General features: G+C 41.8%; 1 protein-coding gene across 10 annotated transcripts in view; it reads right to left on the reverse strand.

Annotated features, from left to right (window-relative positions):
• The window catches only part of DENND5B (DENN domain containing 5B), a 220,707-nt gene that overhangs the window by 61,351 nt on the left and 139,489 nt on the right, over positions 1–19,867 (reverse strand). For all 10 annotated transcript variants that reach the window (XR_004176034.1, XM_031650404.1, XM_021922162.2 and 7 more), the window contains 3 exons: positions 17,719–17,869; positions 6,739–6,832; positions 32–163 (listed from right to left, as the gene is read on the reverse strand). Coding sequence is in view for 9 of the 10 variants with exons in the window: in XM_031650404.1 (XP_031506264.1) it covers positions 32–163; positions 6,739–6,832; positions 17,719–17,869 (377 nt within the window). In the remaining variant the exon portion in view is untranslated. The remainder of the gene's footprint in view (positions 1–31; positions 164–6,738; positions 6,833–17,718; positions 17,870–19,867) is intronic.

Consider the following 19,867-nt stretch of genomic DNA (forward strand, 5'->3'; position numbering starts at 1 on the left):
ACGCTGTCTGGCATCAGTGAATAATACATACCTTCATTCTACATTCTTTTAATAAGCCTTCTACGAATTTACAGTTGGTCTGTGCAATCACTGCAGGAGAGAGGTCTGACAGTTTGGGTTGCCTCAGGTTTTTTCCTAAACTTCGTGCCTCTTGCATATATTTCTAAAAATTAAGGAGTATTTTTAATGCATAAACATTAGCTATTCTTCTAATCTTCTTAACCTTATACAAACAAGTGCAGAGACAAATGAAATGCAAAACAGTCTGTAAGTGTATGCGCATAACAACACTTAATGTTTTAGTGCACCAAAAGACAGAGGACACTCATATGCCACCCCACAACAACTGTTAACTCCTGTGAGAAGTAAAGTGACAGAAACCCCATCACATTAAAACTTATTCAAAGTGAGATGACATTTCATTTTCTTTAGTCTTTTCACTGGGAATACAAAAGGTTGTGATTAGTCAGGATTGTGGTTGGGACAAAAAAATTTAGGTGTTTAGATTACAAATCCAAGGTTTTGCAGGAGCCCAGTGGTTCTCAGATCACCGATTTCCTCCACTCCTTTCCCCATACAGCAAGACTTAACATACCTCTAGCCTCTTGGGCAGTGCTCTCCAATCTAACCCTTTGCTCTATAATCAAGTCACAACAGTAAAATCAGGAACTTTAGAATCTGGTTGTAACTAATTTTATGACTCAGGCATATCAACTAATGTTTGTGCACCTCAGCTTGTTAACTGGGCATAAAACATGCCCCCCTACCTTCCCAAAAGGCTATAAGATCACTCTGAAGAGCACGATGTGCTCCAAGCGAAGGTGGCCTTTTTCTGTGATGTTTTTGCTAAAGCCCTACCTTGCCTTGTTCTATAATCAAGAGAAAGTGAATTACAGTTACTTTTGGGGTTTTTGGTAACTCTAAGGTATTACAGAAACTTAACCAAATGCTCTTGAGCTTTGGTTAGTGAATTTCTATTAAAAAGAAAATCACTACATGTGATTAGTGCAAGACATGTGCTCTCTCTCTCCTTTCTATGCTGTCTATAAAGGTTCATCCAGGGGCTGGGCGGTGGCTCCCGTCTGTAATCCCAGCACTTTGGGAGGCCGAGATGGGTGGATCACCAGAGGTCAGGAGTGTGAGACCAGCCTGGTCAACATGGTGAAACCCCGTCTCTACTAAAAATACAAAAATTAGCCAGGTGTGGTGGTGGATGCCTATAATCCACCTACTCGGGATTATAGGCTACTCCCCAGCTACTCGGGAGGCTGAGGCAGAAGAATCACTGAAACCTGGGAGGCGGAGACTGCAGTGAGTGCAGATGGCGTCACTGCACTCCAGCCTGGGCAACTGAGCGAGACTCCATCTCAAAAAAACAAAACAAAACAAAACAAAAAACCAAAAAAAACAAAACAAACAAACAAACAAAAAACCCATCTGGATACCTTGTGTTTACATCAGGATCACAGGGCAGAATTTTCCAAAAAGTCCAAGTGTCTTAGGACCATATTTAGAAAATAACTGCTCTACAATATATAGTAAAAGTAGCAGTTTATTGGCTGGTAGTTGGGGGGCAGCAGGGAGACTGAGACAGCAAGCCAGCACATCCTCCCACAGGCACATATGTGAAATCTATCCTTACTATCTTCAGAGGAGAGCTTGATATTATAAAAGAAGATGCGTAAAATCCTTTGCATTCTTTAAAAAAGAGAGTTTGTACACTTAATATATTTCTCATTTGGAAGAAAACTAATCTGCTAAGTCTGGTACAAATAAAAAAAACCCCACTGATTAGGGATTCAACTAATCAGTTTACCTGCTACCTCCCAATCCTTGTGATGAAAGGCAAAATTAACAAAATAATGTTTTTTTCCAGTCAAATCACTTTTACAGTTGTCTCTAATTCTCAATTTTCTCTTATTTCTTTGACCCTCTTAAAAATGTTTGAAGCAGAGGCCAGGCGTGGTGGCTCACACCTGTAATCCCAGCACTTTGGGAGGCCGAGACGGACGGATCACAAGGTCAGGAGTTCGAGACCAGCCTGGCCAACGTGGTGAAACCCCGTCTCTACTAAAAATATAAAAATGTGACAGGCGCCTGTAATCCCAGCTACTTGGGAGGCTAAGGCAGGAGAACTGCTTGATCCCGGGAGGCAGAGGTTGTAGTGAGCCAAGATCGTGCCATCGCACTCCAGCCTAGGTGACAAGAGTAAGACTCCATCTCAAAAAAAGATGCAGCAGAAAGAAGTATAAATAAATGTTATGGGAACTGCAGAGTTTATTTTTATTTTATTTTTTGGGATGGAACCTTGCTCTGTCGCCCAGGCTGAAGTGCAGTGGCGCGATCTCAGCTAACTACTACCTCTGCCTCCCAGGTACAAGTAATTCTCCTGCCTCAGCCTCTTGAATAGCTGGGATTACAGGCACGTTCCACCATGCCCGGCTAATTTTTTTTTTTTTTTTTTGAGACGGAGTCTTGCTCTGTCACCCAGGCTGGAGTGCAGTGGCGTGATCTCGGCTTACTGCAACCTCCACCTCCCAGGTTCAAGTGATTCTCCTGCCTTAGTCTCCTGAGTAGCTGGGATTATAGATGCACATCACCATGCCTGGCTAATTTTTATATTTTCAGTAGAGACAGGGTTTCACCATGTTGGTCAGGCTGATCTCGAACTCCTGACCTTGTGATCCACCCACCTCGGCTTCCCAAAGTGCTGGGATTACAGGCGTGAGCCACCACGCCCGGCCATAATTTTGTATTTTTTAGTAGAGACAGGGTTTCACTATGTTGGTCAGGCTGGTCTTGAACTCCTGACCTCGTGATCTGCCTGCCTTGGCCTCCCGAAGTGCTGGGATTACAGACGTGAGCCACCGCGCCTGGAGAGTTTGATTTTTAAAATCTATCAACCATTACCAGCAGAGAAGTCAAATGTAACAAGGTCTATAGAAATGGTCTGAAGGTTAGTTTTATTTATTTATTTTTTTCTTGAGATGAAGTCTTGCTCTGTTGCCCAGGCTGGAGGGCAATGGCTCAGTCTTGGCTCACTGCAAACTCCGCCTCCTGGGTTCAAGCAATTCTCTTGCCTCAGCCTCTCAAGTAGCTGGGATTACAGGTGCTGGCCACCACACCTGGCTAATTTTTGTGTTTTTAGTAGAGATGGGGTTTCGCCATGTTGGCCAGGATGGTCTCGAATTCCTGACCTCAAGTGATCCACTCACCTCGGCTTCCCAAAGTGCTGGGATTACAGGCATGAGCCACCATGCCCTGCCTGTTTTTTGTTTGTTTTTTAAAGACAGAGTTTTGCTCTGTCGTCCACGCTGGAGTGCAGTGGTACAATCTTGGCTCACTGTAACCTCCGCCTCCTGGGTTCAAGCGATTCTCCTGCCTCAGCCTCTCAAGTAGCTGGCATTATAGGCACGCGCTACAATACCTGGCTAATTTTTATATTTTTAGTAGAGATGGGGTTTCACCATGTTGGCCAGGCTGGTCTTGAACTCCCGATCTCAAATAATCTCCCTGCCTCGGCCTCCCAAACTGTTGGGATTATAGGTGTGAGCCACCGCCCAGCCTGAATACTTTTTTTGTTTGGTTTTTGCTTTTTTGAGACAGAGTCTTGGTCTGTTGCCCAGGCTGGAGTGCAGTGGCGTGATCTCAGCTCGCTGCAGCCTCCGCCTCCAAGGTGCAAGCAATTTTCCTGCCTCAGCCTCCTGAGTAGCTGGGACTACAGGCACACGCCACCACGCCCAGCAAATTTTTGTATTTTTAGTAGAGTCAGGGTTTCACCATGTTGGCCAAGCTGGTCTCGAACTCCTGTCCTCAAGTGATCCGCCCACCTCATCCTCCCAAAGTGCTGGGATTAAAAGTGTAAGTCACTGCGCCTGTCCCCTGAATACTTTTTAAAGTCAATTATTGGATTAAAAATTAACCACTGTCAGCTGGTTGAGGTTGCTCATGCCTATAATCCCAGCACTTTGGGAGGCCGAGGTGGGAGGATCACGAGGCCAAGAGATCGAGACCAGCCTGGCCAACATGGTGAAACCCCGTCTCTACTAAAAATACAAAAAAAAAAAAAAAAAAAAATTAGCTGGGCGTAGTGGTGCGTGCCTGTAGTCCTAGCTACTTGGGAGGCCTAGGCAGGAGGATGGGGAGGTGGAGGTTGCAGTGAGCCGAGATCACGCCACTGCACTCCAGCCTGGTGACAGAGGGAGACTCTGTCTCAAAAACAAACAAAAAATTAAGCACTGTTAAAAGTTTATGTCCTGTTTTACATAAATGAAAACAAGCTAGATTGTGCCTGTCCTATGAGTGACCAACTTACTGAGCCCCCAGTACATATGGGGCAGGTACAGTTATTAGCCAACAGTGGATTCCATAGGGCCATGTGCAAAGTCTCCTTCTGGGCATCTCTGCTGGAGTCACAGAACTAGCAACATTCCATGGACATGCACAGAAAGGATACAGGGGGCGGGAAAAGGCCTCTCTTCACAGCAAGAAGGGAGGCTGCCTCTGCAAGTTGCAAAAACAGAGCAACTGCCTTTAAAATAAACAAGTGATGATAAAAATATCATCTGAAGGAAAAAACATATTTCAAGATGAAAAATACAGAACAGAGAGACACTTTTCACAAGAAATGCTTTTATAATACAGTCTAGAAGTAACCCCAGATTTCTTCTGAGATTACTATTGCGTTCTTCTTTATTTCTGCTTAAGAACAAATGAAACAAACCACTAGGAACTACCTATGAAAATATATCCTGTTATTCAATAAACACTGAACGAACTGCTCTTTAATACAGGCTCTCCCAGAATTTGCTAATAAACACCCTAGCCCTTTACCTGGTGTTCAACTTGTGAAGAGAAGACCATTGTACAATAGATTTAAGCTAGTATGACATAATGGGCAGAAAATATAAGCAAGATTTCTAAGTGACTTGTTGCCTCAAGTGAACAGCAGTTAGTGAAAGCCGGCATGCAGGGTAAATGGAAAGAATATTGGCCTAGAAGTCAGGAGTCCTGGGCTATAGGCCCAGCTCTGTCTTTGTGTGCTTTTAACTCTGGGCAAATCTCTTGGACTTCAATTTAATCATGTCAAATTGGACAAGATGACCTTAAAGATTCCTCTTGGCACTGAGATTCTATGTTGATGACTGAACTTTCTGACCACATAAAATACAGACTAGGAAGGGGAAATAAAAATTCTGTGGAGATAAAACCTGGCAAAAGAAAGGCTATTTGAAATTGAATCACATCTGTATTTCTGGAAAACGCTTAAATAAAGGGGAGTTTGTATATTTAATACATTTCCCCCTTTGAAGTAAGGCAATTTGCTACCTAGCACAAAAAAAATCCCACTGATTAGAGACCCGAATGATTAGTTTTACATGTCAGCAGCATAGAATTACTCATATCAGCACACACAAAAACAGAGAGGGAGTAAACATAACAAGAAACAGAGAGCAAAATGGGGAGTGTGAGTTCACATCGCAAGGTCATGTGAGGCATTCTAGAGCTATGTGCACTCACACATGTGTAACATTCAAGTAACACCAAAGACAAGATTGGGGGAACATCTGGTAAAGCACTTTCAAGCAAAGAACATACCAGGCAGCACTCAGAGAAGGATTTTTTAGGAAGTCGTGCAGGAGGAGGTGGACCCTGATCCCACTCCCAGAATGCCATGGAGTTCTGACAGACCAAAAGTTCCCCGGAAGGCTAAGAGGATGGAGAAGTGCCAATGACAGAAAAGCAAAAAAGAAAAGGATAGGGAGAAAGAGACAAGCAGAACAAGCATGCATATGATAAAATCACAGCAAAAGAGAGGGAAGGGAAGAAAATACAGTAGCCAAAAAAAAAAAAAAAAAAAAAGCACTACACAGGTGATGTTTCAGTTCTTAATAAAATGTTTAAAATCATACATGTACGAACACAACAAAAACAAAAGATGTTTGGGGTTATGTTTTCTGCTTTATTTTTACAAATTTGATTCTAGAAAACAGTTAACAGCTCTTCTGACTGGATTTCTCTTTTGATCATAAGAAACACAACAATCAGGCTGGGCATGGTAGCTCACACCCGTAATCCCAATACTTTGGGAGACTGAGGCAGGAGCACTGCTTGAGCATGGGCAACACAGCAAGGCACTATATATATGTATACTGGCATATACATATAGTGGCAGATTTCACACAGAAAAAAATCAAAACTTACTTGTAATTATTCAAATGGATAATTATGGTCTTATTTTCAAACAGTACAAATAAAGTGTAAGGATCTTAATTTAAAAATAGTTTTCAAACACTTTCAAAAATATAAAGTAGATTCAAAGATTCAAGAAAAAAAAAATGGTGCCAGCAAGCCAAGAACAAAGCATAGGCAAGTACATCACACTACTTATTACAATATGCTTGAAACTTAGAAATGTCTAGGCTTCTCATGTAGACAATTTTTCTCCCAATATGAGACATAGTAACTGAAAATTTATCCTAAACTTGATCTTTACTTGATGTAATACACAGAAAGTCTTGTTTTAGAGCCTTATTATAGATGTCTTAAAATTACAAAAATGGAAAAAAGGGTGTTTTCTGCTATATGCCCATACAAAAGGATTAATATTTTAAACTATAACTAAACAGTTCTTTTTTTTAAAGAACATTAAGAATCTACACAATGACATCTGCTAGAAGGAATAAGCCTAGTTCATGGCACTTGCTGTGAGGCACCCCAGGAAAGTAGATCACATACCTCCCTCAAGTCATTGTCCAGCCCAACATGATCAGAATGCTGGCGAAGGCGTTCTTTCCTGCGCTGTGCAGTGGCACTCCGACTTACCCAGCGACTGAAACAACCAAATTATTTAAAAACGTGTTCCTTATATTTAAAATAGAATTAACCATTCAACACAAAAGACTGACACACACATTTTTAAATCAATTATTTAAAAAATATATAGCAGCTTTGTTAAAATATAATTAAAATACCATACTATGCACCCATTTAAAACACACAACCAAACAGTTTTTAGTATCTTTCCAGATACATGCTGTCATCATCACAATCAGAACTTTTAAAAACTGAGGTCAAAAAGGCACAGAATCAATAGACTTTAGATACTTACATACATAACAATAAGTCAAATATTAACTGAGTTAGTCCTTGATTATATTAAGACATATAATAGTAATGCCTTGACTTGTTCAAAGTATTATGAATATTTTTTAATACAAAGGAGAATATTCTCAAAACCCATAATTTAGAATTACTTAATTCTAGTGTCCTAAAAGAACAATAGAAATGTATGAAGCTTCCAACTTTTTAAGGAAAGATTTCTATCAAACTTGGCTGGGTGCAAAGGCTTACACCTGTAATCCTAGCACTTTGGCCTGATTACTTGAGGCCAGGAGTTCGAGACCAGCCTAGGCAACATAGTGAGACTCTGTCTCTACAAAACATTTAAAAAGGCTGAAGTGGGAGGATAATTTGGGCCCAGGAGTCTGGGGATGCAGTGAGCCATGACTGCACTCCTGCATACCAGCCTGGATGACAGTGATATCCCGTCTCAAGAAAAATAAAAAGATTCAAACTCAGAAGAGTACTCATCTGTACAGTCTTAAGGGTTGCGCTCAAAGACCACTGTGATTCCTTTTTGCTCTAAAATTTCATGATTGTGTTTCTGAAGTGATAGCTTGTGTTTACCAGTTGTTTTAGAACATACTTATAATATAAACTCAGTATCAAAATACGCAGGACAAATGAGTTTAAAATAAAACCTGAGCTCTTTTCCATGGCCTATAAAACTCTAAATATAAACAGACCTCTGCTTCATTCCCTCTGATCTTATATCACTTCTCCCCTAATTACTATGTTCTAGTATAGTAACCTCCATTCTGTTTCTAAACGATTAATAAAATCATTGCTAGTTCTATAATAATTTTCTCCGCTACTGAACTGCTGGTATTGAAACTGCCTTTCAGATGAGATCAGGTGCGTTCAAGGTGGTATGGCCAAAGATGTAAGAGTTGCCTTCCAGCTCAAATACCTTTGTTTTTAGTTAATAATTATTCAACTCACGTGCCCTAGACCCAGACCTGCCCTAGATGATATGAGGGGCTTAAAAATATATGTTTCCCTTATTCAAAGGTCCTTTTGTGGCCAGCCTAGCTACCTACAGACTCCAGCTTAGTGTATATGACTCAACCACCCAGCGATTATCCCTAATCACTCCTTTCTCTCTACCATCTTCACTCAGCCAAGAATTTAGAACCTGGCTCAGTTTTCTTCCCTGCTACGGGAAGTACAAAGACTATATAGATAACTTTGTCTTAAAATTCTGGGGTTGTCTAATATGCAACTTTACCTCCACTGCGCTTTAGACGCAACCAGGACATCACACTAAATCAAATGGTCATCCAGAACTCCTCTACCTGAGAAATCCTGAACTCCACCATCTTAGCCACTGACCCCCATCTCCCATCACATTAGCTTTTCCATGCCTTGACTCTCACTTAAGACCCCTTGTGCTTTCTCTTCTTTCTGTTATGAGCCTAAATTCTGTGGAAAGCCACCTAAACTACTCCCATTCTAGCACTCTCTCCTCTGTAATAATTCTCTACTTCCCTCCTTACCTGCCCACTAGAGCCCCAAACCCTGGATGAAGACTATCCCCTCATTTCCCTATTCCTGTACCCACACAGACTAGTTCCCAATTTCCCTCACAACTACCTATGAATCACTTCACCTGTCTTTTATCAACTCTTCCCCATTCTCCTCAAAGACTACTGCAAACTCTTTACCCTCAGGTACCCTCGCTTCTTTCTTCCTGCCTTCCATGTAAGACAATGCATGCACATAAACATCCTCATCTTTCTTCTGATCTCAAAGTATAAAATATATTAGCCACGGCTCAAAACTATGTCTTCCACCTGCATCCTTGACCAATTCTCGTCTTTTCAACCCGCTCCATTAGTCACCTCCTCTGCTGTATCACCAATCTTTCAGTGGAATCTCTTCAGCTGACAAGCATGTTGGTCTTCCTCGTGGCCCTCTGTAGTCATGTTAACATCTGTTTCTTCACACCTCTCACGTAAAAATTCTTAAAATATTTATACGTAAGACTTCTACTTATTTACATTTGGATCTTCAGTTCATTTCAAACTAGCTCCTTCCCTTGAAAACACTTTTTAAAGTTTTTTTGTCTGTTTGTTTGTTTGAGATAGAGTCTTGTTCTGTCACCCAGGCTGGAGTGCAGTGGTGCGACCTCAGCTCACTGCAACCTCCGCATCCTGGGTTCAAGTGATTCTCCTGCCTCAGCCTCCCAAATAGCTGGGATCAAGGGGGCACGCCACCACACCCAGCTAATTTTTGTATTTTTAGTAGAGATGGGGTTTCACACCATGTTGGCCAGGCTGATCTCGAACCCCTGACCTTCATGTGATCCGCCCACCTCGGCCTCCCAAGTAGCTGGGATTACAGGTGCAAGCCACTAATGCTCAGCTAATTTTTGTATTTTTTGTAGAGACAGGGTTTTACCATGTTGCCTAGATCAGTCTTGAACTCCTGAGCTCAAGGCGATCTGCCTGTCTCAGCCTCCCAAAGTGCTGGGATTACAGGCGTGTCTGTTCCCAGTTGCTTAACCCCGCCCCCCCACCGCCTTTTGTTTTTTTGGGATGGAGTCTCAGGCTGTCATCCAAGCTGGCGGGCAGTGGCATGATCTCAGCTCACTAAAAGCTCCGCCTCCCGGGTTCAAGTGATTCTCCTGTCTCAGCCTCCCAAGTAGCTGGCTACAGGTGTGTGCCACCACACCCGGCTAATTTTAGTATTTTTTAGTAGAGACAGGGTTTCATTATGTTGGCCAGTCTGGTCTTGAACACCTGACCTCAGGTGATCTGCCAGCCTCAGCCTCCCAAAGCGCTGGGATTACAGGCATGAGCCACCGTGCCCAGTCCTAAAAATCCTCTTGATGAAGCCACTGAAATCCCTAACTGCCAAGTCCAATGGCTATTATTTGATCCTTAGCTTACTCAAACCCTCTTCTACATTTAGTACTGTTGATCACTCTTTCTACTTTAAAGCTCCTGCAATTTTTTCTTTTTTTTTTTTTTTTTGGAGACAGAGTTTTGCTCTTGTCACTCAGGCTGGAGTGCAATGCCGTAATCTTGGCTCATGGCAACCTCCACCTCCCGGGTTCAAGCAATTCTCCTGCCTCAGCCTTCCAAGTAGCTGGGATTACAGGCATGTGCCAACATGCCCACCTAATTTTTGTATTTTTAGTGGAGACGGGGTTTCACCATGTTGGCTAGGCTGGTCTGGAACTCCTGAGCTCAGGTAGGTGATATGCCTGCCTCCGCCTCCCAAAGTGCTGGGATTACAGGCGTGCGCCACCGCACCCGGCCCACCTCCTGCAATTTTCAACCTCAGTGTTTCAATGAAATAAGCTCTCTCACCTCTGAGACTTTGTCCATGAAGTTTTCTCCCAACTTTCATTCATCTTTCAGATAGATTAGAGGCCACTGCTTCCAGAAAATGTGCTATGACTCTTCCAAATCTAAGTTAGCTACCCATCCTGTACGCCTCAATTATAGTATCTATCACAGAGTATTATAGTTACTTATCTCCCTTTTCTATAAAATCTCCTCTAGAAGGGCCAGTATCTTGTCTCTCAGCTATCTTACTAGCAAAGTCTACTATATCACCTGCCCCTTCTCTCTCTCTCTTTTTTTTTTTTTTGAGACTCAGTCTTGCTCTGCCTTCCAGGCTGGAGTGCAGTGGCATGATCTCAGCCCACTGCAAGTTGCAAGATCCGCCTCCCGGATTCACGCCATTCTCCTGCCTCAGCCTCCCGAATAGCTGGGACTACAGGTGCCCGCCACCATGCCTGGCTAATTTTTTTGTATTTTTTAGTAGAGATGGGGTTTCACCTTGTTAGCCAGGATGGTCTTGATCTCCTGACCTCATGATCCACTCGCCTCAGCCTCCCAAAGTGCTGGGATTACAGGCGTGAACCACCATGCCTGACTATCACCTGCCTCTTCTATAAATACAATTAAGTAAACAGAGATGCAATCTAACATGTAGGTTTACAGATGTTCATCACAGCATGTATATATGTAATAATACACTGTATTTCCTTTATTCCAAGACTCACATTTGGGCTTTTAAATGTTCCTGAAATTAGGATGCATCTTTCAGTCCATATGCACGTTTAATATATAATTTTTCCTAAAAGCCTTTGAGTTAATTGCAGATCTTACAAGAGTAGAATCAATATACTCAAAACAACCGAAATGTTCAACAGTAGAGGGTAGTATACAATGAAATCTCATGCAGTCATTAAAAAATTCAAATTTCTAATAAATATGAGAATCCTCATGATACAGTAATAAAAAAAGTATAACATTCTATAAACATTTTAATTTCATTTCAAAAACAAGATGTGGGCCAGGTGCAGTGGCTCACACCTGTAATCCCATCACTTTGGGAGGCCAAGGCTGAGACAGGACAATCACGAGGTTAGGAGATTGAGACATCCTGGCTAACAGGGTGAAACCCCATCTCTACTAAAAATACAAAAAACCAGCCAGGTGTGGTGGCGGGCACCTGTAGTCCCAGCTACTCAGGAGGCTGAGGCAGGAGAATGGCGTGAACCTGGGAGGCGGAGCTTGCAGTGAGCCGAGATCGTGCCACTGTACTCCAGCCTGGGTGACAGAGCGAGACTCTGTCTCAAAAAAAAAAAAAAACCCCAAACACAAGATGTGTCCACTCCTGTTCTCCTGCTCCCTTATCCTTGCTATGTAAGAGCATAATATCACATTTTAACATTCCATGGTGATGGGATTCTGAGTGGTTAAAAATTAACCCCATCACTTTCTAATCCAGATTTTTTTTTTTTTTTTTTTGAGATGGAGTCTCACTCTGTCACCCAGGCTGGAGTGCAGTGGCTTGGTCTCAGCTCACTGCAACTTCTGCCGCCCGAGTTCAAGTGATTCTCCTGCCTCAGCCTCCCGAGTAGCTGGAATTACAAGCTTCAGCCACCGTGCCCCGCTAATTTTTGTATTTTTAGTAGAGATGGGGATCCACCATTTTGGCCAGGCTGGCCTTGAACTCTTGACCTCATTATCCACCCGCCTTGGCCTCCCAAACTGCTGGGATTACAGGCGTGAGCCACCGCGCCTGGCCAATATTCCAGATTTTTAAAGAGCAAACATTATATCAATCTATTTTAAAAATTTTTCTCAGCTCTTACCTATCATCCCCATGACCTGTACTCATTACACTATCCTAAGAATACTTACTTTTTTTTTTTTTTTGGGCAAAGTATCACTCTGTCGCCCAGGCTGGAGTGCAGTGGCATGATTTTGGCTCACTGTAACCTCCACCTCCTGAGTTCAAGCGATTCTCATGACTCAGGCTCCCAAGTAGCTGAGATTACAGGTATGCACCACCACGCCAAATTAATTTTTGTGTCTTTAGTAGAGGCGGGGTTTCACCATGTTGGCCAGGCTGATCTTGAACTCCCGGCCTAAAATGATCCACCATCCTCAGCCTCCCAAAGTGCTGGGGTTATGGTGTGAGCCACCATGTCTAGTTGAATACTTACTCTGGAGTGTATCTTAGACAGCACAGAGCTAGATATAATTTAAAAAATTATCACTTTTGCCACTCAGAAAAAGTCATGTTACATTACTGAAAACAATTTATTATTTTTATTATAAAGAATCCAGTGTGGGAAAAGCTTAAATGAGAATAATGCTTCTTTTGTTGCTTTAAAACTAATTTACAGCTGGGCATGGTGGCTCATCTAATTCGAGCACTTTGGGATGCTGTGGCAGGAGGATCACTGAGCCCAGGAGTTCAAGACTAGCCTGGGTAACACAGGGAGACCCTGTCTCTATAAAACACAAAAAGTTAGCTGGGCATGGTGGCATGTGCCTGTGGTCCCAGCTACTTGGGAGGCTGGGGCAGGAGGATCACTTGTACCCAAGAGGTTGAGGCTGCAGTGAGCCATGATCATGCCACTGCACTCCAGCCCCGGCAACATAATGAGACCCTGTCTCTAAAAAAAGAAAAAAAAAAAAATTACATATGCCTTTGGTATCAAGCTTGTGAATAATCTTATTTCAGTCAGTTACTTAGGGGAACACTGGATAATCATTGTTACAATGGTATCAAGGAAGGTAGCCCCTCTCAAAATAGTTTCTTAAGAAGAGGAATAGGTTTATGGTTTATATCAGGGAAAAATGTGCAAAGATCTAGTTACAGATCTTTGAAGTGGAATCCTTGGAAATGTCTCCAAAGCAAAAGATCAATGTAAGACCGTAAAAAGGATACAAAAAGAATCGGGGGTGAATGAAAATTATGATCCATAAAAAAACACATTAAGATTCTGAAACAGAATACAAATACAACCTGAAGATCTTTAAGGGGAAAGAACAGAATATAAATAACAAAATGTACAAACACCTGGGTGTAGATATTTGATATGGAGGCCTTGAAAATAGCCCTGTAGCAAAAAAAGTCAGTATAACACAAAGTTTGCTCAGGAATTTAAAAAATTAGGGTTAATGGGCAAGATAGTCCAAATAAATAGTAAAAACATGAAACAGAATATAAATACTAACTAATGGACTTATATAACAAACCAAAGTAAGGCGCAAAAATATAAATGGCATAAAACTGTGCCCTTGGCAGGCAGAAAAGGATAAAGATTAACTTAAATATAACCAGCTCTTACTATATGCTCTGTGGGACAAAATGGCCTACTTAATTTTATTTTCAAAACAGGGAAATGAGCACTGCTTAAGAAAATTGCTATGAAGTCCACACATTCCTGGTCTTGTTAAGTAAGTAATTTATTCTTTGCATTAAACTTCATTTACTGAGCATAATTTTACCAATAATAATCACAACTGCTGAAATACTAAAGACTGCTTATTTGGTTCTGTCTTGTAAACAGCATATGAAGTTCTCTCTAACAGTTGATCCACCATATATACAGGCATGGTTATAAATCCATTTACCCCACAATTGGGACATTGTGGTAGGAGGATCACTGAGCCCAGGAGTTCAAGACTAGCCTGGGTAACATAGGGAGACCCTGTCTCTATAAAACACAAAAAGTTAGCTGGGCATGGTGGCATGTGCCTGTGGTCCCAGCTACTTGGGAGGCTGGGGCAGGAGGATCTTTTCTCTGGACTATATCTACCTGAAATGTAATGACTGAGGCTTAGTGTGGAAACCGTAAGGCTTATGGGAAACCGTAAGATTATATATAAGGCAAAAACAAGAAAACAAGGCTATAAGATTTCAAAATTAAACTCCTCCTTCCTAAGCACTCCCTATTTTTCTTTCCCACTTTGTTTTTCTTCATACCTCTTACCATCTGACACGTTATTTGACATATTAAGTTCCTTTTTCTGTTTATTTGCACTTGAAAGCAGAGATTTTTGTTGTTTTGTTCATTAATAAACTCCTAGTAACTAGGACAGCCCTCACATATAGTAGGAGTTCCATAAATATTTGCCAAATGAATAAATGAACAATCTAATGCCATCAAAAGAGCCGGGCGCAGTGGCTCACGCCTGTAATCCCAGCACTTTGGGAGGCTGAGGCAGGAGGATCACCTGAGGTCAAGATTTCAAAACCAGTCTAACCAACATGGTAAAACCCTATCTCTACTAAAAAAACAAAAAAAAAATTATCCTGGCGTAGTGGCGCATGTCTGTAATCCCAGCTACTTGGGGAGGCTGAGGCAGGAGAATCACTTGAACCCGGGAGGTGGAGGTTGTGGCAAGCTGAGATCGTGCCATTGCACTCTAGCCTGGGCAACAGAGCGAGACTCTGTACAAAACAAAAAGAAAACAAAAACTGTTAAACTAATAGTCTATCCAGATCAAAGTGATTTGAACAATTAGAATACTTCACAAATAAAAGAAAAAATAAATAAACTGATGGCTAATCTGCCTTATGGAAAATTCTCCTAGTTATCATCCACTTCTGAAAAATAGAACATTGTATCTAATATCATTATCTGTAAAGTTTGAACCCTAACAACCATCAATATCTATTAGCGCATTTCTTTTCTTTTATTTATTTATTTTTTAAAATAAAGATGAAACCTCACTATGTTGCCTATGCTGGAGGTTATTCACAGACACAATCATTGCACATTGTGGCTTCTAGCTCCTGGCCTCAAGAAATACTTCCTCCTCAGCCTCCTAGTAGGTAGTACTGGGGAGTGCCACCATGCCTCACTTCTTAGCACAGTTTTTAAGTTCCGTGTGTATAAAAGCAGGGCCAGCCCTTCACTGGAGGGTGAAACCCTGCAAACTAAGGTAAGTACAATAAAAATTTCAGTCATTAGTTATTTGCTTCTGTCTTGTAAGTAGCATGTTAAATCCTCTTGAACAATTTTCCTCCCCAAGACTTTAGTATAAACATTTGCATTTTCTACAAGAGGAGAAAATTTCATTCTGAATATATAACTTTTCCATATTTCTAGTGAACCATCCTCTAATACTGTCTTCATTAAAGTTGAGACAGCCTTTTAAATGAAAGGTCAATCAAATGAAGGGTTTTTTGTTTTTGTTTTTTTGAAAGAGGGTCTTTGCAAGGTCGCCCAGGCTGGAGTGCAGTGATGCCATCACATCACGGCTCACTGCAGCCTAGACCTCTCAGGTTCAAGTGATCCTCCCACCTGAGCCTCACCAGTAGCTGGGACTATAGTTACATGCCAGCATGCCTGACTGCCTCCCAGGCTCAAGCGATTCTCATGCCTCAGCCTCCCAAGTAGCTGGCATTATAGCCTCCCAAGTAGCTGGGTATGCACCACCACACCCAGCTAACTTTTGTATTTTTAGTAGAGATGGGGTTTCGTTATGTTGACCAGGCTGGTCTTTAACTCCTGGCTTCAAGTGATACACTCGCTTAGGCCTCCCAAAGTGCTGGGATTACAGGCATGAGCCACCACACCCGGCTTAATTAAAAAAATAAATTTTGTAGGAGGTTGGCCCGGTGGCTCACACCTACAATCCCAGCACTTTGGGAGGCCAAGGAGGTCAGGTTGCTTGAGCCCAGAAGTTCAAGACCAGCTTGGGCAATAGGACAAAATCCTGTCTCTACAAAAAATACAAAAATTAGCTAGGTGTGTTGGCATGTGCCTTTGTTCCAGCTACTTGGGAGGCTGAGGCAGGAGGATCACATGAGCCTGGGGAGGTCAAGGCTACAGTGAACCAGGATCAGGCCATAGCACTCCAGCCTGAGCAACAGAGTGAGACCTTGTCTCAAAAAAAAAAAAAAAAAACCCATGTATTTTTTTTTTAGAGACAGGGTCTTCCTATGTTGCCCACACTGGTCTCAAACTCCTGGACTCAAAGTGATCTTTCTGCCTCGTACTCCTAAAGTGCCAGGATTACAGGCGTGAGCCACCGTGCCTGGCCCAAGTTTTTTTTTGAGACAGGGCCTCGCTGTGTTGCCCAGGCTGGATAATAGTGGTGCTCATAGGTCACTGAAACCTCCACCTCCTGGGTTCAAGTGATCCTCCCACCTCAGCCTCCCAAGTAGCTAGGGATACAGGCATGTGCCACCACACCCAGTTTCAAATGAAGTTGTTGTTGTTGTTGTTTTTAATCTACAATTCTTTTTAATACTATTTTTATTTTTTGAGACAGGGCCTCTCTCTGTTGCCCAGGCTGAAGTGTAGTAGTACAATCACGGCTCACCATAGCCTCAACCTCCCGGGGCTCAAGTGATCCTCCCACCTCAGTCTCCTGAGTAGCTGGGACTATAGGTGCACACCACCATGCCCAGATAATTTCTGTATCTTTTTTGTAGAGACAGGGTTTCGCCACAGTGGCTAGGCTGGTCCTCAACTCCTGGGCTCAAGCTATCTGCCTGCCTCAGCCTCCCAAAGTGCTCAGGTTACAGGCGTGAGCCACCATGCCTGGCCACAACTCTTTCACTTTACTGTTTGGTGTTCCTTTTCTAAGTATTTAAAAGGATACTAATACTAAAAATTTTCTTTTCAAAAAATTTTCTCTTTAGCTCTTCAAGAGGGAAGATGGAGCCTAAGAATATATCTTGCTACCCAAAGTACTACCCTGTCTTCTCTGGAACCACTCCTCTTAACAAAACCCAGTTTAAGGCAGAGGTGAGACATCTGAAGGCTCTTTAATCTGGAAGGATCTCATTAGACTGGTGTGACAGGCTGTTATTAAACTCTCTTATGTTCTCCTAAAAGCTGGAAAAGGCAAGGAAGGATCATTCCCTAGAAGCCTCGAAGGGAGCACGACCCTGACAATTCCTTGATTTCAAATTTCTACCTCCCAAAACTGTGGAAGAATAATTTCTGTTGTTTTAAGCCACTGAGTTTGTGGTTCTTTGTTATAGCAGCCCTAGGAAACTAATACAGATGATAAAGGTCTAACCTTTCTAAATTCCATTAGATAGTATTATCATTATATTTAAATCGCCATTTAAAGTGTGGCTTTTCCAAGTGTACTTTGCTTGAAAAAGAAAAAAAAATCTCTAGACTTTGGTTTTTTTTAAATGATGGATTTAAAGGTCAAGCACTCACAGAAGTGTCAATCCATATTTTAAATGCATTAATGTGGTCTTGAAAAAAGTAATCAGATAGATGTTTAATAGTTAAGCATTGTCCATTTGAGTTGCAGAGCACCCCACCCTTCATTCATTCCTTCAACCAACTACTCAAGTGAAGAACATGCTTACTTGTTATTGGTTGGTCCTGTTGCCAAGACATCGGACTGTAACTTTGGAAAGAACCCCTGCTCATATTTGCCTTGACCAATTTTCATATCAAGTAGATGTGGGTGGATTGCAGTGTGATCCATTTTCATCAGTCTCTGTTCAATTGATTGGGCTATAAATTAAATTTATAATAAATTAGAGACATTTCATTGCTAGCCCTTCAAAAATAATGCTTCCTCCACTCATGCACCTCCAGAGAACCCAATCACTCCGACACTCTGAAACAGACTGTGTGTGGGTGTGTGTGCGCATACGCGCGCGCATGCGTGTATGTTTCGAGACAAAGTTTCGCTCTTATTGGCCAGGCTAGAGTGCAATGGCACAATCTTGGCTCACTGCAATCTCCGCCTCCCGGGTTCAAATGATCCTCCTGCCTCAGCCTCCCAAGTAGCTGAGATTGCAGGCATGCGCCACCAGTTCCAGCTAATTTTGTATTTTTAGTAGAGATGGCGTTGCATCATGTTGGTCAGGCTGGTCTCGAACTCCTGACCTCAGGCGATCCACCCTCCTTGGCCTCCCAAAGTGCTGGGATTATAAGCGTGAGCCACCGCGACCGGTCTTGAAATAGATTTTTACAAAGGCTCTTCAGAAATTAGTATAATGTAAGTATAAAAACGTTAACTTTAAGTAAATATTGGATGATTGATTTTCATGGTATTTTCTGCCTTTGTCAAAATCAGGGCAGCGGGGCTGAAAAACCTACAATTTTGTATTGAAACAGTTTCCCTTAAGTGAGAAATTCAATATTCTTACACAAAAATACGGTTCTAAGTACAACATTAAAGAAAATGATAGCAAATAAAGTACTTTTCTTGAGCTGAAATACAAGTTAAAGAGAAGACACAAGCACAATGGCCTTATTAACTTTACTTCTTTGTACAAAGACCTATTAAATATTCATGGTTCTCCATCGGTAAAAACAAGCAATGGTGTGAAGTTTATTACCTCACTTTTAGCAGCAGTCACATTCTCATTAGTAAGAGTCATTTACGAGTGTTTATTAGATCAAGAGGGTAATACAGCAAAAGTTAAATAACCAGGCATTTAGAATGTTCAGAGGATAAGAAACTGGCCTTTGGAAGAAAAAATAGGTCAGTGTTAAGATGTGATTATTAAACATTTCTATTTTAAAGCCACTAAAAGTCAGGGATGTTGGAAGATGTCTCAAAGACCCCAGAAACAGTGACCTATTTCTCAGGTAAACAAACAAATAAATAAAACCTGATCTTAAACATTTTAATCAACTGAATTGTCAAGAGCAAATATAATATTTTAGAAGCAAGACTAGGTTTCCGATCCTCTGCCTGGAGATTACTTAAAAGGGGAGAACAAGCAGTAATGGTAGTTGTGTGATAAACAGAACACACTGTGGGAGCTGCTAATTTTGTGACTTAAGAACAAGGTGCCTTTATAAATATTTCATAGAATCAGTTTATGTTGCCCCTTTTCCTTTTTTTTTTAGATGGAGTGCAATGGTGCAGTATCAGCTCACTGCAACCTCCAACTCCTGGGTTCCAGCGATTCTCCTGCCTCAGCCTCTCGAGCAGCAGGGATTACAGGCACCCACCACCATGCCCAGCTAATTTTTCTATTTTTAGTAGAGACAGGGTTTCACCACGTTGGCCAGGCTGGTCTCGAACCCCTGACCCCAGATGATCTGCTCTCCTCAGCCTCCCAAAGTGCTGGGATTACAGGCGTGAGCCACTGTGCCTGGCCACAGTGGTATATTTTCAAGAGTATTATATAATTTCTGCGATGACAGTGGGAGTACCAAACTGTCTGAGAGGCTGAAAGAAAATCTATTTTAATTGGAAAGACTTTCTGGAAGCACACAATTAAGGTATTGGTGCTTAGTTCCATCTAAAAAATTCCATCAGGAAGGGAGAAATGAAATTTGTGCAACAAGGCATTATGCTATTCAAATGGCTATTAAGGCACTGGAATTCATTTTATTCTCTGAACAAGGATAGACAATTTCATTAACTCTACTTCCTAAATTTCCAAAACCACATAGGTAATTGCCACTTCCTGAAGGGGCTCCAAGGATCTACCCTGATTCGTGGGAATACGACAGGGTGATGTTTCTATGGTTACATAAAAGACATCATTT

Source organism: Papio anubis, chromosome 9 (assembly GCF_008728515.1).
Source record: "Papio anubis isolate 15944 chromosome 9, Panubis1.0, whole genome shotgun sequence".
NCBI classification, from domain to species: Eukaryota; Metazoa; Chordata; class Mammalia; order Primates; family Cercopithecidae; genus Papio; species Papio anubis.